Here is a 26506-nt window from a genome sequence, read left to right as displayed (position 1 = left end):
GGCCTCCAGAAGGGCAGGTTGTGCAGGAGTGGAGCTGGCTGGGGGCGTGCTCTTAGGGACACACATTAGGACAAGTAGCTCATTAGGGGTAAATACACAAAAACCAAATTGAGTAACATTCTAGTTCATATGAAAACAAGCCCCTGGGCAGCTTGTGCCAGATGAGGTAAATGGAAAAGCATGATGTCATTGTTAGGCAGGAGTCTCTCTGGCGCCCCTTCCTCCCTCCCCTCTTCTCTGTGTCTCCTCTTTCCATCACCCCTTATTGCCTCCCTCCCTCTCCTCACTTCTTTAATCTCAGGATCAGCGCCCCTCCTTGTTCTCTTGGGGGCATCTTCTCTCCTGCTTCAGAACCCTTCTGACAAGACCCAAGCAGGCTATCGCCTGTCCTTTAAGAGAAATTCATTAACAATGAGGTGCAAACAACTGATAAAGCACTAAATCCCTTGGTTTCCAAGGGCACTCATTATACTGGCCTTTTGACAGGTAATAAGCATCTCAAAGCCCGCTCCCCAAAGGAAAAAGGGTCTCTAACAGTGGAGTTCGGTCCCCACCTAATGAGTGGGTACGGTGTTTTGGGGACCTATTTTGGAGTCCTTGAAATCATATCCTACAGATTCTACCTACAACGCCGGCAAATTACGCATTCAGCTGAGTAGAAACATTTGGGGAGGTGGGAAAGGAAGGGACAAAGTCAGCTTGGCTCAGAAGCAAGTCTGGCCCATGTGTGGGCCTGTGGGTCTGTTCACTGCCCCCTTCCAGCCTGGAGCAGGTGCTCAGCAGACACGGACAGGATGCTTTGTCTTTGCTCAGTCGAGTCAGATCTCATTATCCTCTCCTTTGCAGCAGCTGCTGGCTGCTTTTTCCTCAACTCTCCCCTTCCCTGCCTGCTGCCCACCCTTCTTTTTCTCCCTATACCCCCAATCAATACTCCTTGCTCTTCCTGGTAATTCCATCACCAGGCATTTGGCCTAATTTCGGGTGCATGGCTTACCAAGCACGGCAGATGGAAGGCATCAGAATCCCCAAATGAAGAGCTGGCTTGGGACTTTGCCTGAGTCAGACTGGTGATGCTCGAAGCATAGGAACAGCCACAGTGCATAAGTTTCTGACTCCCCTTGCCGTGCTGCGTGGTCCTTTCGGGCAGGGGTGGGTCAGCTCTGTTCGTGCTATATCCCCAGCTCTAAGCACTGTGCCTAGGGGACACTTTATCAGCTGTGTTGTTGCATTAACCGTGTCCGGTCCTGTCTGGGGCTCCTGTTGCCTTAGAGACTTGCCCCAAAGAAACCTCTTGTGGTTGCCAGAGCCATCCATCCAGGTGTGTGTCCACCTGAATTCCTCCCTTTTAAGTAATCCTTCCCATTAAACAATTAGACATGCGTGAAGGACCTCATAGTATGTTGCACGTCTGGGCCCATCATCTCAGGGGATCATGGGATCATCTCAATTGTGCCAAGTAGACAGAGCAGGGTCCACATTCCCCATGGTGCAGATGGGTGGGGGAAGTACCCAGAACTCCTGTCTCCTGGCCCGGAAGTCTGCTTGCTACCCCACACGCATGTACCCCACGCTGTCTTCCCCACATTTCTGCTTCCTTTCCCACCAGGGAGGGAATCCACTCTCCTTTCCTCTGTCCTGATCAGCCCCTTGGGTTTCAGCCCAGTTCTTCATCTGGTCCTGCATCTCAACCAGAACTCTTGCTTCCCGTACCGTGGCTGTTCACATCCCACAAATGTTGACCGGCGCCCTCTCAGTCTCAGCCAGGGTTCCCATTTCTGTTCTCTCATCCCTCTCACCATGGCCATCTTGTAGCTCCCACCCTGAGAATTGGCTCTGCCCTTAACAACACCCTCACCCCCTCCCTTTAACAATGGTTTAGTGGTCATTTTCCAGCACCCTCTTAGCTTCTTGAGGTATCAAAAAAGAATACACCTCCTCTACTATTTCAAACATTATCCCCTCTGCTCAGTGTGTTAGGATTTGCATTTCAAAGCCCTAAATAAAATTGCTTTACTTCCCTTCATAGTTGATGTCCCCCCAGTCCCTCCCCACCCCCCACCCTGGACTGGCTAGGAACAAAACAGCAGGAAAGGAAGAGGTGTGAGGTTCCCTTAACAGTGCTCGTTGTGTCTTTCACTTTCCTTTCTCTTCTCCCTACATCCAGCAGAAGGGAGCTGAGAGCCAAGGGTGAGGAGACAGGTGTGGGGCGTAGTTGCAGGAAGGTCAAGGATGCTCTGGGCAGGTGAGTGCACGGTGGGGGCAAGGTGCTCCCAGTGGAAATCTAGAGTGACTGCTCTGTGGGGCTGCTTTGTCCTGGGGTGGTTTGCTGAAAACTTTCCCTTCTCAGTTGTGAAGGAGATCAGAATGTGCCTCCCACAAAATATACCACTTGGGCATAAAGATTATTTTGAGCTGGAGGCAATTTGAGAATCAAAAGATGCAGAAAGAAACCTTCTTGGAGCTTCCCTTATCTGGCTAAAAGCAATAAAATCTGGGAAAGAAGTCTGCGATAAATTCCTTCTTCAGGCCAGGCCTACTCCCAGAGGAGAACTGAATATAATCTACCCAAATCCTTCCTTCAGGGTGTTTTAAGGCCCTGAAGGAACGGAAGTTCACTCATAATTGTAAAGAAAAATACAATCACAAACTTTATCTCTTGAGTGTCCTCCTAAAAACCCATTTAGTTTTTCCTAAACCCCATAAAAGCCTTTTCTTCCCCACTCTTTCTCCTACTAAGTTAGGTGCATAATCTTCTAACTTCAATGATTTAATGTACCAGCTACTTCTTTTGTTGGTTCCCAGGTGTATACGAATAAACCTTTTGTTCCCATCAATCTGTCTTTCATCGGTTTAATTCACCGACCCCAGATACAGAACCTAAGTGGGGAGAGGAAGTTTTTCCTCCCCAACAGTTGCACATCAGATGTGGAGAGTATCCAGCAGCTTGGATACTGGTCCCTGATGTCAGATGTTTGGTCTGCAGTGGGAGTCCTTTCCTGGGCCCCCACCTTGTAGAGGCAACCAACTCACTTTCTATGGACTCCTGCAGACGATTTTGACTTAGAAAAACACAATTTTTCTCTGCTTGTTATCTCAGCACACCCCCACCCCATGAATATATTTAGCCTTCATCTTAAGAGGTTTACAGAGGTCAATTTTATACATATATGTGTGCATATATTTACATATATATACACACACATATATATATGTATATGTATATACATATATATATACACATTTTTTTTAACTTTCTGCTTTATAATCTTTACACACGACAACCCACACTCATACACATTATTTTTCACAGCATCCCTGAACTGGAAGGGCAGCTATTAAAATTTGAGGTCTCCTACAAGCAAGAGTTTGTCATCAAATTCCAGTCTTATTGTTTTTAGTTCATCACTTGCTTCGTTCCCATTAAACGCCTGTTGTGCTACAAGTCACATAAGCACAGTTAAAAAAAAAAACTTTCCAGGGGAGGTGATGAGCTGGCCCACCGTAGTGGAGTGGGTGGTGGCCCTGGGGATGGTAAGACGCTGGAGCAGTGGGCATTCTCTGGAAATCTGTCCTCTGTTGCCATTGCTCTGGCCTTTGGTTCAAGAACGATACCATTCCATTGCAAATCGGGGCCAGAACTGTTTCATGAGATTACTCCGGGACTATTTACCTAACAAATTCCCTTAAATGGAAATCCCTTTAGCACACCTGACTTCTCAAACATCCCTGGGGTAGTCCTCTTTGGTCCTTTATCTTTTTGGTGACCTGTTACTACAGGCAGTGGAAGCTCTGGCACTCTTGGGCAATGTGGCCACATCGGGGCACCAGCCAGGATTTTCAGGTAGGGCTGAGACCCATTTGACAGAAGATAGGGCTGAATCCACACTTGAGGATAGAGAATTCTGAGCGTGATTCTGATCTGTCGGCTCAGCCTGCTCAGAAATCCACCCTCCTAGAAGAGCCCATTCCTGGGATTCCAGGCCATGAATACTGATGGCCTGTCATCCTGCTGGTTTGTGCAAACAAAAGGTCTCCCCTAGGCGGGACTGAAACCAGCGTGAGAATAAGTGATAGGGAGACGCGAAGTGATGGATTTTGGCCAGCGGCCCCCAGAGAGGGCTGTGAAACGAGAAAGGAAAACAGAAATTACACAAAGCAACCTGGAGGTTTTCCTGGCGAGCAGCCAGAGGTGTTAGCAGTGAGAGTTCTCCACTAGGAAGGGCTCTGGGCATGGAGGCCAGAATGGGGCTCTGCCTTTCAGGAGCAGGCAGGGAGGAGGCAGGAGCGTTGGGCAGAACAGCTGGTGGGCTGCGGGATAACTGCCGTCACAGCCAGGCTGGGGTTCATAAAACTTTAATAGCTGCTTCGCAGAGCCTAATCCCATTACCCTAGCAGGCTTTCCCCCCGCCCTCTTTTAAGTCAATAGACTTTCTGCAAGAAAGAAGCCAAGGAGGGACCTGTTTCTCCATTGCCCTAGAGAGGGGGGTCTGCGCCTGCTCAGAGGCTCCGGGGTGGGCCCTGCAGGCAGTGGCTCCGCCTCAGGGCACCAAGCCCCGCCCCTTCCCTCCGCCTGAGGGGCGGGGCCTCGAAGCAGAAAGAGGCAGAAAAGTAGAGTGGCTGTAGTTACAACATTTTTGAGTGCCTCTGGCGGGCACAGGAAGGGACTGTGATCCGGCTTCACTCTACCTTTCCTGCAGCCACCACTGCCCCAGCAGCTGCCGCTTGGACATTTGGCCCCAATGGCCTCCACGGTAAACATGGTCGTTCAGAGCCTGAGCTGAAGGGGGAGGACATGGAAGGTGTCATGGGTGGCGAAGATGGCTTCTTTGGTGCTTACGTAGGTGCCTCTTGGTGACCACAGGAACTATTGGAGAAGCAGTTGATGAAGGCTAGAAGTCCTGCATTATCAGGCTAGAGAAGAGACCGAGGAATGGCTACAAGGCCAGCCCAGCTCTCTGGCTACAGGGCCTGGGAAGTGTGGTGATATAATTTTGAGATAGAGAAATCAACTCAGGCTTTACTACCAAGGAAAGATCCACTGCAGGCCTTCAGATTAGTAACCAGGCCAACCCAGGGAGGCAGTATCTTAACTGTGAAGGCTCCTAGTGCAGAAAAGTGCAGGTCAAGCTCTGGAGGCCCACAGTTCCTGGGGTTTCCAATCTGAATGCATCTCCTTCCCCATTTTCACCCACCCATATTCTCTGCCTCCTGTGAGGTTCTACTGGCTCTCCCTCTCCAACCAGAGATTTTAGATTCTCTGTCCAGAAAAATAAAAACTTTCCCCTATGGGCTCTTCCCCACCTCTCCCTACAGAAATCCCCCCTTTTCCCTCAGGCCAGTTCAACCTTCTTCCCTTAGTGGTCAAGGATTCTTCCACCTGGTTTTCATCTCTCTTTGAAGAGAGGTTCTCACAGGGGAGGTAAAACGTTACCTCTACCCATTTAGGTTTCCAGCTGGGACTCTAAAGAAAAGACACCTATTAATAAGAGAGAAGAGTTTATTAACATGTACAGCGCACATCATGCGGGAGAAACCTAAATTAAAGAGTAATTCAAAGTTGTGGCATAGAACTCCTAGCATCTTCAACGAAGAACAATACATCTATAAAGAAATGACAGAACAAAAGAAAGGGATTTCACGCTTCCAAGGGCAGTGGATTGTGGGAAAGGTAAACATATAGGAGAGAACTAATGGAGTACAATTTGTTTGCAGATTCCTCTGGTGTCTTCTCTGGGCTGATAAGAGTCTGTCTGCAGTAAAAGGAAAATGTATACCCTTAGGCAAAGAGGAGGAAAAGTAGAGAGAACTTTCCTATATTTGCTGCTGCTTCTTTGCCTTCCATTCAAAGTGGCATATTTTGGGGTGGCGTAATTCTGCTACCCTACATTCTATTGTATTGCATACTTAAACTTTTACTGGCCATCTCAGCCAGACTGGTCTGACCTCTGACCCTTTTTTCAGGCTTTGCTCTCTGTCTAGGTAAGCTGGTGAAGGATCTCTTGCTAGAGCAATGTGTTGTTTTTTTCAGGTAATGTGGTTGCAGGTGATAATGAAATGCAGTAATGGGAGCGATGTCGGTGCTCTGGGACAGACTTGAGTAGGAGTGTGGGAGGAGACGTCTCTTCTGTGGAGCTTTGTTCACTCCACTTGGGGGGCACCTGCCTCTCTCATGAGAGGTCTAGCCCTGGCTGCCTTTTTATCTGACCCAGTCCCCTTAGGTTTTAAGGGGTGAAGTTTGGTTCCTACAGTCCTCCATTTATGCAGACCTTTGTAATTATGAGTTATCATGAGCGTGTTCCATCCCTTTCGCCTTAATTCTGCAAGCCGGAAGCTGAGCCCCCTCAAAGTGAAGAGGCTTGCCCTTCATTAAATCAGTGGCCATTCTTGGCATAGCATCTTCCACTTTTAGATTCAGACTGGAATTTCTTCTGCAAGCACAAGGCAGACTCGTCTCATTGTCAAGTCTAATAAATAAATCACAGCTCGAGCCACGGGACCCAAATGTAAAATTCAATGTCTGGCACCACTGGAGATAAAATAAATTACCTGTAATCTGGTAATCAGGTCATCTTGATTCTCCACTCTGTTCTGGTGACTTCAGTGATTGATTTTGCTAAACTCAGATGAAGCAGAAGGACATTCAGGTGCAGGGCTTCGAGTTGAAACCAAAGTGGTTGAGCCAACAGATGAGATAATAAAACCCTTTGCAAAAGGAGACAAAGAGAAGAGCCATGATTCTTGGCTTCCCAAGGGCTTATGTGGAGTACTTCCTGAGGCTTAATTCTGTTTCTCAACTTCAGATTTTGAGAGACATCATTGTATCTGTGTAGCTAACACTACTTTTTTGTTTAGGGAAGTTTAAGTGGCTTTGCAAACAATCTTTGATTTTATTTGAAAGTGAACTGCCCCACAAAGATTGCATGGGGCCTGGAGTTCTAGTGTGAGGGCCATGCCTTTAGTTTGAGAAGATGGAGATCTGACTGAAGTGAAATATTATTATAAAAGGATTAAGACCATAATCAGCCCATGGCATTCTAGCCCATGGTGTGCTGTCCTACAGAATGTGGAGGAAAAACAGAAGTAGAATGCGGGGCACCTGTGGAACTGAAACACTTTATATTAGTCAGACACATTCAAAAAGTTTGCTTATTTTGAGAGAGAGAGGGAGAGAGCACTCAAGCACCTGGGGAGCTGGTAGACAGAGAGGGAAGAGAGGGAGAATCCCAAGCAGGCTCTGTACTGTCATCTCAGAGCCTGATGCAGGGCTTGAACTCATGAACCATGAGATCAAGGGTCAGATGCTTAACTGACTGAGCCACCCAGGTGTCCTCTTTTTACATTTAAAAAGTAAAAAGAGGGGTGCCTGGGTGGCTCAGTTGGTTAAGCATCCAACTCTTGGTTTCAGCTCAGGTCATGATCTTGCAGTTCGTGGACCCGAGCCCTGTGTTGGGCTCTACTCTGACCATGCAGAGTCTGCTTGGAATTCTCTCTCTCTCCCTCTCTCTGCCCCTCCCCTGCTCATGCTCTCTCCCTAAATAAATAAATAAACTTAAAATTTTTTTTTAATTAAAAAGAGACAGGTAAAGTTAGTTCTAATATATTTTATTGAATACAAGATATCAAAAATATTATAATTTTAATATGCAGTCAGTATAAAAATATAAGTAGGATATTTTCCATTCCTTTTTTGGGGTCCTAAGTCTCTGAAATCTGGTGTGTATTTGACACTTACAGCACATGTCAATTCCAACCAGTCACATCTCAAGTGTTTAGTAGCCACATGTGGTCAGAGGCTACCTGACTGGACAGGGCAGATTGGGAATGTCCACTAATCAGAACTTCAAAAGGGTAGGGCAGGTGCATTTGGATGGGAAGAGAAGCAGGTGGGAAAGGCCTCAGTGAAATAGTGGCTGAGAAAGGGATGCCTCTTTTTTTGTATATACTTTTTTTTAATGTTTACTTATTTTTGAGAGACAAAGCAAGTGGGGGAGGGGCAGAGAGAGAGGGAGACACAGAATCTGAACCAGACTCCAGGCTCTGAGCCATCAGCACAGAACCCAGTGTAGGGCTCCAACTCATGAACCGCGAGATCATGACCTGAGCTGAAGTCAGACACTCAGATGCCCATAAGCCATGTTTATTCTAAAGAAGGAGCAGCTTAGGGCAGGAGTACAGAATGAAGAGGGTGTTGTTCTGTGGGCTGGACCTGCAACACATCCTCGTGTTCTCTTCTTTCACCAGAGCTGCTCTTGCCCTGCACTTTGAAGGAGAAACACAGCTAGAAATCATGAGGAAATGGGGGTTGCAGGTGGGGGTTTCTCTGGGTGGATGTCTATCATCCCCAGTAAATGTGAAAGGTGGGAGATAGGAGAGGATATTGAAAGCCAGGGAGGAAGACTTGAAAAGCGGGGAATGTGGCTAAGTATCTAGCAGACATCCTAAAAAATAGGCTGCAGAGCTGGGATGGCTGGAGGACTGTAGGTTAAGGACACAATAAATAATGCAAGAGGATTTCCCCACATGGAGGGAGGGGTTGAGAGCCAACATACAGCTGTATGAGAGTCCACCAAAGAGCTCAGACACTCACTGTGGTTCGGAACTTTTGCTCAAATGCTCTCGGAAAAGCCAGGTTCTTAGCAAGAAAAGGCACAAGGCTATGCAGAAATATGCCCCTGGGGTCAGCCAGTGTGTTCACAAGTGTGTAAAAAGGTTTACCAACTGTAGGTGTTAGAGAACAGGACAGTCACACTTCACCAAGAGGCTACCGAGCTGTAGGAGCCCAGACTGCAATAGTTACAGGAACGAAGCAAAACACCATAGTGGAGGAATCAGGGACCTTCAAATAATCCTGATATTCATTGGGATGCCTTCTGCTGCAAGTAAAAATCTTGTAGCTGAAGACTAACTGGCTTATTCGTTAAGGATATTTATGTTTTCTTAACAAAAAGTCTGAATGTAGGCAGTTCTAGGACTGGTTCTGCAGCTTAATGACATGGTCATGGACTTAGGCTCTTTTGATCCCTCTTTGTCACGTCCGCTCTCTTAGACGTTTCATCCTTTGGCTTGCTGCCTCATGAGCTCAAGATGGCTGTTACAGTTCCAGCATGGCATACAAATTCAAAAGCAGGAAGCAGAGGGTAAAAGGTGTTCTTCTCAACATGCTCTTTTAATCTAAGTGTTGAGAAGCTTCCCAGGAAACACCCCTTTATCTGTCATTGACCAGAACTGGGTCACATGTCTGTGGATCATTTCTAGGAAGGTTGGGAAAGTAAGGTTTGCAATCTCTAGGGAGGGAGATACACAAGGGAAAGGGTATTGGAAACGGTTTTTGGATAGCTAACTATAGTGACACCTCAGGTCTTAAGACATCATGTTGTAGCAGGAAGAGCAGATTATGAGCCAGGAGCCACCAGCTTGCTATGTGACCTTGTCCATGTCACTTAGTCTGTCTGAACCTACAACCTTATCTCCAGGGTGAGGAACTGGATTCATTAGATGGTCTTTTTCTGCTATAACACTCCTGATTTTATTAAAACTCATTGAGAGTGTTGAGCTGTCCAGGGGTAATGCAATTAATTTAATGAGATCCGTTTGGTAAAAAACAGCTGTGGCTCTTCTCCTTCCTATGGTCAGGGGACGTTTGTTGGCTGGATAAACTCTCCTGCTTGCAGATTTTGATGGAAGTTTAAATACACCAACATCTTGGTGTCCTTGGTCTCTGAATGTCTGTTCCCAGTAAGAATGTCAGACCCTGTATGTGTGCTAAACCAAAGAGACTTCTCCCGGTCTTGACTGACCTTTGCCCTGCCCAGGTTGGGTCAGCCCTAGGCAGAGCTGCGAAGGAGATGAGGTAGCCCCTCTGAGGCCCCTGCACATCTTACCCTCCCCCCTGGCATTCATTACTCTCTTGAGTTTGGGTTCACCCAACTCGTCTAGATGTGAGCTTTGTCTACATCCTTCACATCACAAAACTACTCAGCTCCCTCCCGTTTCTCTAAGCTTTGCTTCAAGAGAGCCACTATAATGCTATGCCAAAGTATGAATGGATGCTGAGGGAATAAGTCTCCCCTACACACAGGTCAGGTATGGTGTTTAGTTTATGGCTCCCTTAGGCACGGCTGGGGCAGAGGAAAGTAGGTGAGTCTAAACCCTTCTCAGTTGTAAGGAACAGGGTCCACTCAGAGAAGATGTACACAGAGGGGCATTATTCTACCATCATGGGCAAGCCAATGGGAACCAGGGGCAGCAGGTGCAGTCAGGTTCTCACAAGGGATTGGGACGGGAGAAACCTGAGCAGCACCAGGGCAGTTCTGTCTCCTGCTTTATTCTTCTCCTTCTGTGGTTAAGAACACATGATTAAACTGGTCATCCCACAGTTCCAAAGTTGGCTTGTCCTCAGTTCAAGCAACAGCGAAGACTGACAGGCATCTCTGGATCTTAAATCTAAATTCCCAGGAGGAAGAGTATGATTGGCTCAGCAGGAGTCAGGTGTGCTCCCTGGTCCGGCTACTATGGCGCCATAGAGGGGGTCAGGGAAGAAGGTCATCACAGCACAAACCTGCATGCAGGAAACTTCCCCTCCAAGTGGGGCCGTACTCCTCAGAGAAGGGAGGATGTGCGCCGGGCGAATACTCCAAGGGCTGGTGTTTTGTTGTTAGCTTTTGTTCTTAATGAGCAAGTGGATTTTCCACATTGTTTGACGTAGTGAAAACCCCAGAGAACACGTGACCTTGAAAGTGTTGTTCAGTGGATCCACCATTACTATGGGTATCATCTTGTTTGTTTCAGTTATCTATCAAACGCTTATATGTAGCATGTTCTACATGCCAAACACTGTAATGGTCTAAGTGGTTTACATATTTTAACTTACCTAGTCCTCATAAGGATTCTATGAGTTAGCTATTATTATTATTATTATCCCCATTTTACAGATGAGGAAACTGAGGCATAGAACAGTTAAGTGACTTGCCTCAAGTCACACAGCTAGTACGTGGGTGAGCTGGAATCCCAGCCCAAGTACCTGGCTCTGTTATCCTTGCTCTGAACTCTTATGTTATGCTGGCCTTGGCTACATTATGCAATTTCTCTGTGCCTCAGTTTCCTCATTGGTAAAATGGGTTTAAGGCAATGTTTCCTCAGTTGTTGTGAGGACTGAAATGAGGTGGCACACGTAAAGCCCCAACCCCCTATATCAGTGTTCTCCAGAGACACAGAATCACTAAGATGTGTGTATACATTTACACAGAGAGATTTATCTTCAGGAAGTGACTCACGAAGTTATGGAGGCTGACAAACCTGAAATCTGCAGGGTGGGTCTGCAGGCTAGAGACTCAGAGAAGGGCCAAGGTCATCTGCTGGCAGAATTCTTTCCAGCTCAGGGGAGGTCTGTCTTTTGTTCTATTCAGGCCTTCAACTCACTGGATGAGACCCATCTATATTATGAAGGCAATCTGCTTTACTCGAAGCCCATTGATTTAAATGCCGATCTCATCTGAAAACACTCTCACAGAAACATCTAGGATAGTGTTGGACCAAACATCTGGGCACCTTGGTTTAATCAGCTTGGAACCTGAAAGAAAACATCACATCCTCCAGTCATACCTGGGAGGAGCCCACATGTGAGGACTCTGATCTTTTCCTTCCTTCTCACGTCTGGAGCCCTCTGAAAACCATCTCCGAGGCTGGGGGTGGCTCAGCCTGCCTGCTGACGTCCTCAGTTCCCAGTTTTGCCTCTTGCTTCGTGGGGCCCTTCCTCAGGCAGCTGCACCACCAGAGAGACCTCCCTCAGCCACAGAACTCTGGAGCCCTCGGCTCTGTGCTCCAGTATAGCTCACGGGAGCTGGTAATGACTTCCTAAAGCAGTCCATCACGCGTGTGGCACAATTACCCCGGTGGTAATAACCACGCTGACAGAAAGAATGGTTAGCTAGCTTGCAAACCCGGCAGCAGGCTTGGCTTTTGTAAGTAGACCACGATTTAACAAGAAAAGGCATCTCAGGTGTTAGATTGCCCAACACCTGCCTCAGCATGCCTGTTATTATTATTATTAGATTTTAATAACGCTGCATATTCTTAAGGCCTCCATTAGACCTAGCCGTGTTGCTTCAGCTTTGCTGTAACGTTCACGTAAAACAAACTCTGACACAACTTCAGAATTGCAGGAGCCACAAATACATTCAATGTCACAAATATATTCACCGTGTAGTAGAGGGGTAACTTCTCAGGTCCTTGTTTCTCAAACCTTGCACATTCCAAAGGAAGGGCTGTCTTCAGAAAGACTGGCCCTTGACCGGCTCCTGAGAGTGACTCCTGAGCCCTTGGAGTCTCCTGTGTAAGAAGAGTGTTTCTGTACAGCTGAGGCCCGGGGCACATTGTGTTGTTCGACCTGGGGTGGGGTGCTGGACCCTTAGTAGCTCACGTTGGTCACACGGTCCTACCCAACTGAGCTGATCCTCAATAGAAACCCTGGGTGACAAGGCTCTGGTGGGATTTGCTGGTTGACAATATGTCACATGTGTTGTCACACATGGTTGCTGGGAGAATTAGCCTGTCCCCATGCAACTTCATTGGGAGGGAGCCCCTCAAATCTTGCAAACTCCACTCTTGTGGAGTTTGGCCACACACCTTCTCTCTTGGCTGATTTGATCTGTATCTTTTCTTTTTTTCTTTAAAAAGAATTTTTTTTTTTACATTTATTTATTTTTGAGAGACAGAGCACAAGTGGGGAGGGGCAGAGAGAGGAGGAGACAGAATCCAAAGCAGGCTCCAGGCTCTGAGCTGTCAGCACAGAGCCCGATGCGGGGCTTGAACTCACACACTGTGAAATCATGACCAGAGCCGAAGTTGGACGCTTAACCGACTGAGCCCCCCAGGTGCCCCTTGATCTGTATCTTTTCACTGTAATAAACGATAACTGTGAGTGTGACAGCTTTTCTGAGTCCTGTGAGTCCTTCTAGTGGATTATCAATCTGGAGGTTGGTCTTGGGGACCCTCCAATCCAGTTGTTTGAGGACTCTGTGGTGGGGAGCAGTGGTGAAGAAGTATGGGGAATGTTGACAGCAGGAAATTAATAATGAAAGGACTGGAAGTGGGCCACGGGGGGCTCATTAGGTGGGCAACTAAGAAGGTCTCTTATTTCCACCTCAGACGTTTTACATACATGCCCCATTTATCCACCCAAACCACAAAAATCAGCGGGGTAGGTCTTCCTCCTATCTCTTAACCCCCATGGTGCCCAGCACACTGTCCTGCAATGCAGATGGCACCCTGGCCAGATCCCCTGCAACAGATGACGTGAGTGTACCCATTGTCCAGCTGCTGTGCGTTTTGGCGGCTAAGTGGCCACAGCCGCTCCTAGGAGAACTGCCTTTGGCTGAATGAGCTCTGCTCCTCCACCCCACCCCAATGGCCACCAGTGACTAGCTGACATGGGGGCACAAAGTTTGTCCACTTTTTCTCAAGGTGGGGTTAACTCCATCGTGCAATTCATGCTCCAGAGAGCTCTGTGGGGCTGGGTGGAAGCTGGTCTCTACCTAGACCATGTGTTTGCTGAGCATTCTTCCTCAGCCTTGATCTGCTTCCCATACTCCCCCTATTCCTAGGGCATCACCCCCCCCCCAATCACTTGCTGAAGAATCCCTGTCTCAGGGGTTGATTTGAGGGAACCAAGTCAATTCAGTGATGGCCCAATCATCATGGCTGTTTGAACCCCCACAATCATACTTTGATAAAATGCCAACGGCACTAACCAACTCAGCATGGCTCACAATGTCCTTGTTTCTGTAAAGGAATTTCTCAGTCATTTAAAGCTCTATCTTAGGGGCGCCTGGGTGGCTTAGTCAGTTAGACGTCCAACTTCGGCTCACATCACGATCTCACAGTTCGTGAGTTCGAGCCCTGTGTTGGGCTCTGTGCTGATAGCTCAGAGCCTGGAGCCTGCTTTGGATTCTTTCTCTTTCTCTGCCCCTCCCTTGCTTGCTTGCTCTCTTTCTCTCTCTCAAAATAAACATTAAAAAAATTTTTTTAAAGCTCTTAGTTTTGGGCCCATGAATTAAAGTGGAGAAGATGTAAACCTTTTATGGTCCACTTGTTAGCAGCTCTGGGAGACAGAAGGTGAAACAATTGTTGAAAAGGAGGTTTGTGGGGCACCTGGGTGGCTCAGTCGGTTAAGTGTCCGACCTCGGCTCAGGTCATGATCTCATAGTTTGTGAGTTTGAACCCCACACCAGGCTCTGCACTGACAGTTTGGAACCTGCCTGGGATTCTCTGTCTCCCTCTTTCTATCTACCCCTCCGCCACTCATTTTCTCTCTCTCTCTCTCTTTCTCTCTCTCCAAAAAAAAAAAAAAAAAAAAAAAGGTTTGCTTTTAGCCACAAGCCTGTCATTCATACTCTTCCTCCTTCCCACAGTGGTGGCCTGTGCCTTTACTGACTCCCTTCCCTGCCCCCGCATTCCCCCAACGTTCTGTCAGCGTCTCCTGAGATCATTCCTCCCACCCTCCAATTCCTTGCACTTGACTTTTTTTTGTCTCGGGATTTGCTTCTGAAGGAAATGAAGCCAGTGCCTCATCCCCCTTTCCTTACTATACGGATCAGACCCCAAGCTAAGCAGCAGCTATCTGCAGGGGCAGAACATCATGTCCAACGTCAGTGTGCAGAGAACTGGAGAACCGTCTGGTGTGGAAAACTCAGTGTCGGAAGTGTTGTGCACACCATTGTAGGAGACAGGGTCAGACAATATGCAAATGAATGGATGACCAGTTGACCCTTGAGCACGGGTCTTAGAGGCACCGACCCCCCAACAAGTTGAAAATCTGCATATGACTATTGACTCCCCCAAAAGTTAACTACTGTCCAGAAGCCTCACCCATACCATAAAGTCGATGAACACATATTCTGTATTTTGTATGTATTATATACTGTATTCTTATAATAAAGTAAGCTAGAGAAAAGAAAATGTTATTAAGAAAATCATAAGAAAGAGACAATAAATATATAGTCCTGCACTGTAAAAAATCCATATATAAGCAGACCTGTGCAGCTGAAACCCGGGTTGTTCAAGGATAAACTGCAGTTGCCTGTTTTCCTCTTAGTTTTTCTTTCCTTTGGTGCTGTTTACTGTTGGGGCTTCTCAAACCCTACTTCCCACATTCTACCAGCACCTCAAATTGGGACTCAAGGCTCATGTACAATTTCAACCAGGACTCTGGCCCGGCCCCGTGTGCTCTCTTCACTCCCATCCACCCTGCAAGGAGATGGTTAGTGTCCACTGACGTTTTGGAGAGAATCCCACGACAGCCTCAATAGGGTTGCTCCTCTTGACTCAAATGCAGTTCAACAATAGGAAGTTCTTTTGATGCAAGGGCCTTTCGGGGAAGTCAAAAATCAACAGAAATAAACAAATTCTAAAAATGCTCCCTGTTGTCAGGGTGCTTTGGTGGCTCAGTCGGTTGAGCATCTGACTTGGCTCAGGTCATGATTTCGTGGTTCATGGGTTCGAGCCCCGCATTGGGCTCTGTGCTGACAGCTCAGAGCCAGGAGCCTGCTTCGGATTCTGTGTCTCCAGCTCTCTCTTGCCCCTCTCCCATTCGTGCTCTGTCTCCTCTCTCTCTCTGTCAAAAATAAATAAACATTAAAAAAAAAAAACCCTCTCTATTGTCTATTTTATAGTTGTTGAATAACAAATGAGGTCAGGGCTAATGTCTGACACGGGTATGATAAAGGGGTGAAATTCAGTTGGGGGATTCTCAGGCATCTACGAAATGTGGCTCGGGCAGGTATTTTTGGGTGTTGACTCCCCCAAATCTCATGATGTTGGCACCTTTGTGACTGGACAAAAGGCTCAGCCTTGGTCGGGAGATTGCAGCTGACTCTGAGATATGGTTTGAAATCTACAGTATGGACACCAGGCCTGAGCCAGGTGATTCTGGAATCACTTCCTTGACTACTAATCTGTATAGATTCTCTGCTCCCCTCCGCTCTGACTGCAACCCCTCAAAACCTTGGCCTCGGGGATGCAGGAAGAAGCCACCCGGGCTCCGGTGAATCAACCCACTGCCCAAGACAGGATGAGATGATATATAAATGAATGAGAGAATCCATAAATGAATACAGGAATCTGTGTTCCAATAAAACTTTATTTGGCCCGTCCTGATCAAGTTTAATAGATATTTTTAAAACATGAGTAGTTATAACAATTCCTCTATAATAACAATTATTATGAACTTCTGGTCAAGGTCAGCAGCTTGTTCCTTTACCAAAATAAGTAAAGCCACTCTCTGAGGACAAATGGCACATGAGAAGTGGTGTATATTTCCTTTTCTTTCAAAAAAAAAAAAAAAAAAAAAAAGAAAGAAACCCAAACACTTCGTATTTACATTTTTTCCATTTAAAAATTGGTCAGTGTGATTAATTCTGTTTTTAAATATAAGCTTCTAACGTGTTGCAGGTTTCAATGTACAACTCCTAGTTAGCTGATAGATTTAAGGTGCTGTTGAGGTGAGGGTGAGCACAGACCAAGGCCAATGTGGGGGAGTCTTCCAGACTGGCTAGACTTCCTGTGGGTAACTTTGGGGGGCGGGTTCCTGGGGGGGAGGCAGAATACCAGTGGTGGGAATGGCAGAGCATTCCAGGGAATGGGCTAGGCTTCCTCAGAGGGCTCGCTGTGCCTGCACACCATCACCCCAGGCCCCGCGTGGGAGTACGCCTCCGGGTGGGCATCGTCCAGACTCATCCTGGCCTACGCTAGGAGCGGCCTGGTTGTTTTGAAGCCCTTCCTGTGTCTCGGGGTCTCTATGCTGGTGCCCGACTCCCGAGGACCTCCGCTGTTGGCACGTTGCCTTTCACGTCCTTTCTGGATTCCTTGTCCCCAAGGCCACTTGCTTTCCCTGCATTTCTTTAGGGCCTGCTCTTTGCCAAGGCTAAACGGATGATCAAAATCAAGGGCAGTATTAATGAAACATGATAGGTCCCATGTGAAATCTTCTCTCCTAACACATTCGCTCGATGGCAGGCACCTCATCGCCTTGTTTCCTCCAAATGAGCAATTCATGCCAAGAACATGAGTTTCCAGGGTAGGCTGGGAGAGGAGTTCTGTATATGTCTGCCAGTGGGTTCGGGGTATGTGGGTGGATATGTGGCTGGAGGGATTCGTGGAACTTTCGTCTTCAAACTCACCTGTGAATGACAGCCTCTGGGACCTGGGGCTGTGACCTTGCATCCGTGCGTGTGTCAGGAAAGTGCATAGGGAGTGCTGGAGGAGGTGTGAGCACAGGTAGGGAAGATGAGTTCTCGTACCTACAGACCCCAAACTGGTCTGATCTGAAACAAGGTTTTCAGATCACACAGGGGTGAGGCAAATGCAGGGGCGTGGCAGATGGGAATATTTAAGTCCTCGAGGAACCAGAAAATATATGGTTGGTGACTAGGGTAAAACTGGCTCAGTTTCCAATTTTGGAATATAAGAAACATTGCTCTGAATGAACGATCGACTAGGTCAGATGGTAATGGGCAGGGAAGAAACATCTTGGACTAAGTTTTCTGATTGGAAAGCCAGAGGGAACCCCAGCCGAGGAAGACAGTGGCCTAGGCTTCAAGGCTTGAAGACTGGGCTTCGAGGCTTGCCCTGACACAGACTAGGCCCTAATCATAACCACATCACTGGGTGTCTCTGGGCCTCACTGTCCTTCGTCTGTTAGGCCAGATCATTTCAACACTATACCAGCAACATTCCTCGGAACCCAGCCAGGTGGTAGGGCTTGTCGACTGCCCTTTAAGACACCTTTCTTCCCCACACACCGCCACTTATAAAACGAAGGGCCCCCTCTTTGCTGGGAAAGTGATCAACCCCCAAACTAGGCTCCTGTTCAAACCTGCTCCCAGAGGTTAAAGGCTAGTTATTAAGGCAGTTTAAGAAATGGACATTCTTCTCCCTCCTCGGATCCTTCCTGTGTTCTGCTAACCCCAAGGCAGCAGAGAGGGTTGGAAGGGGCAGTGGAGGTGCCAGGGAGGCACCCCTTCCTGCCAAGCCCGGCTTCCCCGGGGGGGCCTCCTCTAGGGGGCCTGGAGCTCCTTTCCCCCTCACCACCTTTCTTTGGAGAAGGCCTCTGTCTGCACAAGATCGCCAGGGTGCTCAGAGATGCACCCACCATTGAGGTCACCCAGTTTATTGTCTGGCAGGTCCTCTGGGTTGGTGCAGAGCTTCAGGGCGCGGGAGATGAACACGTCCAGGTCGAACTGGGGGCTCCCGCCCCCGTCGATGGGCGCGGGGTGGCCCGGTGGAGAGGCAGACAGGCGGCGCTCGGGGCTGTCGGGGGGTGGGCTGGCGCGCTCGGGGCCGACCTGCGTGCTCTTGACCCACTGCGCGATCTCCAGGAAGAGGCTGGCCGGCTCGTCTTCGCGTGGCCCGGCGTCTGCGGCCACCGCGGCACTGGGGGGCGCCCCGGCCGCCTGCTTCCAGTGCGACAGGTCCAGAATGAGCTTGGGCTCCGAGTAGTGGTGCGGCTTGTTGTCGCGCCACAGCAACTTATCCAGGTAGGACGGCGAGCCCACTTTGTAGTCGCAGGAGCGGCCGCAGTCGGCCTCGAAGGCGCGCTCCATGGACGAGTGTGAGCGCTCCAGAAAGCGCTCGGAGCTGCTCTGCGAGTCCTTGCGCGGATCCACCTGCACGTCCTCAGCCAGCGGCGCGGAGCCCGCGCGCGGGTCGCGCTGTACCTCGCTGGCGTCCTGACACCTGTCCGGCCTCCACTCCAGGTCCGATGACAGGCTCACAGGGTACCTGCAAAGGTTCAGACGGACAGAATGGTGATTGTCCAACCTCTGGTGAGTTGGCTTCCTGGAGGGAGCCAGCCCCCTCATCCCGGTCTGCCACCCACAGGCGGCCTTTCCATTCCTTCCCTGTCCCTCGAGTCTTGTGACCCCCACCTCCCGAGGTAGGAGAGTGATGGGACAAGGTAATGGTGAGCCTCCAGGGCTCAGGTGGAGGGGCTGATTGTTTGTCTTAGCCCTTGTATTCTTCAGTATACATTCAATACCCTACAGGTATTTCTGGAGCACCTTACCACCTGCCAGGCACGGCATTGCCAGACACAGCAGTGAACAAAACAAGAAATTCCCCGTCCTCATGGAATCTATTTGCAAGTGCATCCACCTGTGCGGTGCTCCTCACATGCTCACAGATGCACACAGGTGCACACAGATCACCTGGGGACCTTATTAAATTGCAGCTCTTGATTCGGTAGCTCTGAGGCGGGGCCTGAGAGTCTGTGGTTCTAACAAGCTCCCAGGTGATGCTGATGCTGCTGGTCCAGGGACCACACTTTGAGTAGCAGGGCCCTCATGAGTGCTTCTCAGCCCTGGCTCAGATTAGAATCACCCCACACCCCCATTTCCGACTCAGTAAGTCTAGCGGGGGGCGGGGGGGCGCATCAGCATGGTTTTAACATGTTTCCAGGTGATTCTGAGGTACAGCCAGGACTAAGAACTCTCGCCCCAGTGGATCTGGTTGGATGCCCCACAGCACCCTGCATCCGTGCAGTGCAGATGGGATCTGTGGAAAGATCATAGACACCCTCAGGAGAGGCCAAAGGTCTTGGAATTCTGCCTTCTGTCAGCTGCCCTGCAGCCACGGACAGCGAGCAAAGTCAGCTGGCCGAGAGCAAACGAAGGGCAGTGTGCAGGCCGGGCCCTCTCCTTCCCCTGCCAGGTACTCCATGCAGAACAATGTGGAGGGAGAGAGCACAGAGGAGGCAGTGGCCAGCTGCTCACGGTACAGGATACCTAGTGCTCAAACCCAACACACCAAGGATGGGCAGATTTGGCCGCGAAGGGGCAGACGCATGGCAGCAGTCCACACGATGTGGTTTGCGAGGCACAGGAAGGCTCCAGTACTGCCCGCCCGCCCTCCCAGCAACGCCATTAGGGCAGGAGTCACTCCCAGAGGTGAACACAACACTGCCTCCTCACACAAGGGGCCTGGAAATTGCAGAGATTTCTAGGAGGAAGAGCTTGTGAAGACCCTTATCCTTGGCTGCTACATGCCAGGGGCATGCCAAGGCTTCTCCTTGGTTCTCTGAAGCCTTCACGGCGGCTCTGTGGAGTTGGTATCATCACCCTGCCTTACAGATGAGGACGCTGGTGTTTAAAGGTTAAGCCATCTGCACAAAGCAGGAGGGCCTGCAGGAAGGAGTCTGCCATTGATTGGCGCCTCTCCTTCAGGCGGGTATTAGGGGCAAGTTAGGAGCAGAAGCGTGTCAGGTCTAGAAACAGTCCAATTTGCTGGGCAGTGGCCAGAGAAACCCTGCAGCACAGCCATGAGAAGCATGGGATGCGCCCCTCTGGGCCCTCACAAGCTGTGGAGTGGAGGGGGAGGGGCTGAGGGACCACAGTCAGGGCGGGACTAGCATGGGGGGTAGCGGTCGGAAGAGTCTTCATTAATCTCTATTTGCCGGCAACTCTTGATAACAACAATCCACGACAACAAACCAACAAACCTGTCCCAAAATAGCAACATTGCCCTGGCCCTCCCTCGGTGCCTCCTTAACCTGAAACCGATCATCTGTCAAATGACTGAAAAGGAGAACTAGCTCATCTGTCACTTATGTAACTAGCTGTCACATTCCCACAGCAGCGGGGCTCCCACTTAGGGCCCCTCGGAGTCCTAGCTGCTAAGCAAGCCCTCGACTTCTATTTCTAAACCGAGCAGCTCTCGGCTCTCCCTCCCAGGATTACCAGATGGTGAGGTCCAAATGTTTAGCTGCCTGAGCCCACGTCAGAACAGGAAGGGACCTAACAAACCATAACATGCCTGCACAGAGATTGTTAAAAATGTGTGTGTTCTACCCTCCTCTGAATCACTCACTGGTAGTGACTTCCGGGCACACGACGTTGGGGAGGATTCTGAGGGCGAGCCCAATTTGGCAGGAAGGAGTCCTGTGATGGCTCAGCAGTGTTGACCCAGAGGCAGACCAAGGAGGCCCCACACGAGGTAGCTATTAGCTGTGTGGCAAGACGCTCAACTCTAACCTCTCTGGGCTGTCACTTCATCATATGTCAGTGGGCACTAATAATAATGGCGTGTCCCTTCGTGGCATTTGTCAGGAGGTGCAAATGATGTGAGCCACGCGAAAGTGTTGTGTAGTAGTAAGTTTTCCATGGTCGCCCTGCCGTGCACTGGTGCAGCCTACTTTGCTAGGGCAGATTCCCATTCCGCTAGAAGTGAGCTCCAGTGATGGGTGCTCCTTAAATGCTTGCAGAACACTGTATGGAGCCCTGTGTCCAGTATACCCAGGGTGGGGGGGAAGGGGTGGAGGCTGTATTGCACCAAGGAAGGTCCCCGACCCACACATGCTCATCTACTGGGAACACCTGGGGACAGGAGAGAAGGCAGGAGGCTAAGTTGGAGAAAGCACCCATGGGCTCTAGAGCTTGGGAGACAGAGGGAAAGGTCATGGTGCATCACGGGGGCCAAACAGAAATGGGAGTATGAGAGCGTAGATTCTAGACTTCAGGGCTGGAGGCCTCTGGAACTGCACCTGTCCCAGTTGGAGAGCTGGCTCTGGTTGGCGGCCATCAGCAGGATGTCGTCGATCTCATCTTCGATGCGGAAGGGGTGCTGTGAGGTGGGCTCGTCCTCGGGGCACGAGTATGGGCTCATGTAGGGATGCTGCAGCCCCATCTCTGCTGTTAGGCGATCCATGGGGTTAAAGGTCAGGATCTTCTCTAGAAAGTCAATGGCTGTGGGGAGCAAAACAGGACACGAACGTCACTCATTGCCCTGCCCGCAGAGAATGCGACTCTTCTCTGACATTTGTTTTTGTACGTTCCCTTTTGTAAAAAGGTTTTTAGCCATTTTCTTTCTTGTGATCCTCACCACGATCCAGTGACAAATTCAGAGCAGAGACTGATTTTTGACTTCACAAATGAATCAACAGAGGCCCAGAGGGGTAAAGTGACTTCCTAAAGTCACTGCTGGTTAGAGAAGGCCTGGGGCGAGAACTCTGCCTTAGGGTGGATTTCTCCAGAGACAGGGGTGGGGATGTAGGTAGTTCAGGGGTAGTGATCCCGGAAGCCCTGGTAGGGGAGTGGGAAAGAAGCCCCGACAAGGTGTGCCCTTGAGCAGGTTCCTCCTGTGGTCACCTGGGGCTCGGTTCTGCTGTGGGAGGGATCCTCTAGGAGACAGCGTGGGACACACTTCAGAGGTGGCTCCACTTAAGGTGTCGGGGGGAGCTGAGGTATCTCTACGCCCACTCCCATGTGGTGGGGGTTGCATGCTGCTGGGGTGGACAGAGGAGCCTATGGCTCCCAGGTGCCAGCAGTGACAAGCCTCCACTGAGAAAGGTCACTGAGAAAGTGTGGCAGGTGGGACAGGACCAGGGCTCCTGAGTCCAGTCCTTCTACGACATATTGCCCCTGGAGGTTTGACAAACAAGGGCAGGCAGGCTTGATATTAAAAATATTTAGCCACCAGGCTGCAGCCCTTCTGGGGACTAGGGACTAGATCAAGGGGAGATCCTAGGCAGCTGGAACCTGGATAGGCAGGGACACTCAGAAGCCTTGGGGAGTGGCTCGTTGCCAACCAGCATGAAAGTACATCGAGATACCGGCAGCCAATGGGGGGGGGGGGGTGGTGTGGGTGTGCACGGGCCAAGCATCAGCTCTGCACACAGGTACTGGTGTCCTTTCTCCCAAGGGGGGTGGGGCCAGCCATGTGCCCTGTGGGCTCTGCTCTGGGTTATCTCAGGGCAAGGTCTACCTCTCTGGAGGTTTGCATTATCTCTGGGTGCTGGAGGCCCCACTTAAATCATGACTTGGCTAATCGTGTTACCGCCCTTGCGGTAAGGGAGAAATGCAGCTGAGCTCAAGGACCTCAGCCAGCACCACGACCCTGCCCCTCACTCCAGCCCTGGGTCTCTTTGCAGGAAGATTCACCAATGATTCAGGAAATTGACGGATTCAGAAGGTCACTGGCTTCCCAGGAGGACACGGCACTTCTCTGTAACCCTAGACGGAAAGATCAGTAATGCAACAGTAACCCTGATCACCGCCAAGTGCTCTGGGGTTCAGGGGGTGCTTCTGGGTCGGGGCTGCCAGACCTGAGAGAGCATCACAGATTGCCAGGGCTGGGAAGAATCGGGCACCGCAGCGCACAGCCCCGCTCTGGTACTGCCTGGCTCCAGGCGGGGCAAGTCTCTCCCTCTTGGGGCCGCCTCCCTCTCTGGGCCCGACCTATTACTCTGGACCTTCTGACAAGGAGAGGAGAGAGTTGAAGCTCTAACCAGGGGCAGGCATCGTCACCATCGTCACTGTTACTGATAAGCACCCAGCAAACCCTGAAGCTGGAAAGGGCCACTCCACGGACTCTACTAAGAATCAGTCTCCTCTTTCCTCTCCCTGATAGTCGTCTTCTAGCACGTGCCCACACACTTCTGGAAGCCCAAATATTAGAGCCTCCTTATATCTAACCCAAAGCTGCCCCCCTTTAACCTCCGCCCCTAAGCCTAGTTCTGCCCTCTGTGGTTCCCACGTGTTGGCATGTTCTCTCTTCCCCATGATTGGTTCCCTCACAATTCAAGGCAGCAGCAGCCGGGTCCTGTGCAAGCCCCCCTCCCTCCACCTGGCACACGCTGGCCCACATCTCCCAGCATCCCCTGCAGTTTGATGTGGTTGTGTGATGGGGGCCTTTGGGGGGGGGGTGGAAGTGATGTGTATACCCCACTTTCAGGCCACATGCATAAAGATCTCTTGCAAGAGCCTCTGCTCTCTCTTCCCCTGGCTTCGACCAAAAGTGGGTGTCCAGGGGGACCTTGAAAGCTGTGTGTTAAAGATGGCGACACCTTTCTGACAGCCTGGGTCCTGGGCAGAGCCCCAGGCTCCCCCACTCTGTCCGGACTTGAGATGAGCCATGCATACACTGCTAGCAGGACCACTTGGGAGGTTCCAGGTTTATCTGCCACAGTGTTAGTTTTGCCTCAGCGTAGAAACCCTACCCACCCACCCCCCTCCAACTCCTCTCCTCTGGACTCAATCTCCCCACATGTTTTGAAGGCATTTCTAATATGAGACTTCTGTACAATTTTATCACATTCCTGTGGCCCAGTAGACTCCAAACTGGACTTCCCAGAGCCCCAGGGGTTCTAGAAGGATTCTCAGGGGCAGCTCTGGAGACTGAGAGGCAGGTCAGCAGGGCCCTGAGTTCCCCAATTCTGCTTCAGCCAGAGCTCTCCTTTTACTTGTTTTGATATTAGATTTCTTCACATGTCACTTATGATATATTTTTTTATTTAAAAAATTTTTTTTAATGTTTATTTTTTAGAGAGAGACAAAGTGAGCAGGGAAGGTACAGAGAGAGAGGAAGACACAGAATCTGAAGCAGGCTCCAGGCTCGGAGCTGTCAGCACAGAGCCTGATGCGGGGCTGATGTGGGGCTCGAACTCACAAACCATGAAATCGTGACCTGAGCTGAAGTCAGATGCTTAACTGCCCGAGCCACCCAGGCACCTCTATGACATAATTACTTCTTATAGTAAATGGAGCTCAAAACTGATGCCCCGATACAGTCTCAGGGACTGTCTCCCTTGTCCCGCGCCTGTGGCTAGATGGCTGTGTCAGATGCTGAGGGACAGAGTCACCTAGACTGTCCTTTGAGCCTCTGGGGGCTACAGCCAGAGAGATACCCCTGCTTCTTCCCAGGCCTGCGGAGCCTCAAATGTACAGGAGAGGGAGTGACTGCGGGTCACCAAGTGCTCTTCGGGGCAGGGGGGCCTGACGCCCTTTCTCTCGCTGGTATTTCATATCAATGCCATCTCCTCCTAAAGCCAGAGATCAGTTGGAGACCTCTTCACGGCCAGAGGCAGGCGAGAGAATTTTGTTTGGAGTTGAGTTTTGGCACGTTGGGAGGGTGGGGCCAGCCTAGCTTTAGTGAACACCTATTTGGCTACGGGATTGAGTCCAAACTCCTAAGCGTCTCAGTCCTTCTCACCTCTCCAGCTTTACTTCCTACCGCCGGGTCTGTGACTCGTCCAGCCGATGTGAGCCCTTACCACGTCCCCTGGTTCAGCTTCTCTGTCCCTCTCGGTGCGTGGTGGCTCCCTTCCTCTCCCCAAATACCCGGGGCTCCCGCCGGCCCCTTCGGATGTGTTCCTTAGTCTTTGTTCTCATCCCTGGCAGGTGTTCCTGGTCTTCCCAGCGAGACCACCTCTTGTGTCTCTGAACTTCCATCCCTAGCACTCTGGTGGCTTAATAAACGTCAGTGGATGCTGCTGTTGACAGTGACAGTGAGGAGCTTTATCCCTCCAGGACCAACTCTGATTTTGCCAAGACAAAGCCCACCACTCTGAGAGCCAAGTCCCCGAGGGGCTGCTATGTGTGTGGACACGGGGGACACGTCCCTGATCCAGAATTCCCGAGAGGTAAACGCACCTCTTGCCTTGTGGTGGGATTTCTACAGGGGCCTAGGACTCAAAGTAAATATACATGGGCTGAGTCTTAGTTTGTGGTGAATCAAATGATCCCTCTTCTCCTTTAATGAAGGGAAAACTGAGGCAGCTTATGATTGAATGGGGATCATGGCCAAGGACATTTCTGAAAGACATTGTTAGTGCTTTCCTGATGGTCTAATTTGTAATAAGGACACAAAGTGGCACAGAATAAATATCATTTTATAGCCTCCACTGCAGCAAGGTAGGGCTGTGGGACTAAGTTCTGGCCAACGAAACAAGAGTGACAGTGAGGTGTACAAATTCTGGCCCATGACCTTAAGGGCAAGGGGACCCGCCCTCCTTCCCTACTTTCCTCCAGGTGGTAAGAGGGCAGAATAATAAGATAGAAGGCGCTTAGGCCCCTGGGTGACTTTGTATAGCAGGCTCAGCATGTTGGGCCTGGACTGTTTGCTTTTAGATTATTAAATAAGAGAGAAATAAACTTCGTAACTTCCTTTTACTTTTCTTTTCTTTAAATATTTAATTTTAAGTAATCTCTATACCCATGTGGGGCTCGAACTCACAACCGGGAGATCAAGAGTTACACGCTCCACTGACTGAGCCAGCCGGATACCCCTTAACTTCGTTTTTCTTAAAAAAGAAATGAATCTCATTTAAATCATTAAGAATTTGGGTCTCTCTTACAATTGGCTGAACCTGTATCCTACCTAATAGAAGGGTCTCCTAAGGAAGCCTCTGGCAGGTATGAGGCCTGGTGATAATGTTAACATTTAAGTTGATGAGTAACTATCCTATGCCCAGGGCTTTACAAATTCTATTTTACTTACTCATCATGATGACTCTATGTGACGCATATCCTTATACCCATTCTATAGTTAAGGAAACTGAGATGCAGAGAAGTTAAGAAACTTGCTCAAGGCCAAACAGCTACTCACTGATGGAATTGGGAATTGAGTCTGGGTCTGGGTCTCAAGCTCATAAAACTCACATTCTCTAAGAATGAAATCCTGCCATTTGCAACAACGTGGATGGAACTGGAGGGTATCATGCTAAGTGAAATAAGTCAGAGAA

General features: G+C 49.7%; 1 protein-coding gene across 4 annotated transcripts in view; it reads right to left on the bottom strand.

Moving 5' to 3' along the window:
- Positions 1–16117: 16117 nt before the first annotated feature.
- MAPK4 (mitogen-activated protein kinase 4) overlaps positions 16118–26506 on the bottom strand; it is a 153806-nt gene continuing 143417 nt past the window's right edge. For all 4 annotated transcript variants that reach the window (XM_060613865.3, XM_060613867.3, XM_060613864.3 and 1 more), the window contains exons 5-6: positions 21530–21731; positions 16118–18774 (exon numbers count right to left, since the gene is read on the bottom strand). In XM_060613865.3, coding sequence (XP_060469848.2) covers positions 18078–18774; positions 21530–21731 — 899 coding nt within the window. In that variant the 3' untranslated portion in view covers positions 16118–18077. The remainder of the gene's footprint in view (positions 18775–21529; positions 21732–26506) is intronic.

Source organism: Panthera onca, chromosome D3 (genome assembly GCF_046562875.1).
Source record: "Panthera onca isolate mPanOnc1 chromosome D3, mPanOnc1 haplotype 2, whole genome shotgun sequence".
Taxonomy (NCBI): Eukaryota; Metazoa; Chordata; class Mammalia; order Carnivora; family Felidae; genus Panthera; species Panthera onca.
The sequence above is the reverse complement of the archived record's forward strand: the minus strand, read 5'-3'. Positions and strand labels throughout refer to the sequence as shown.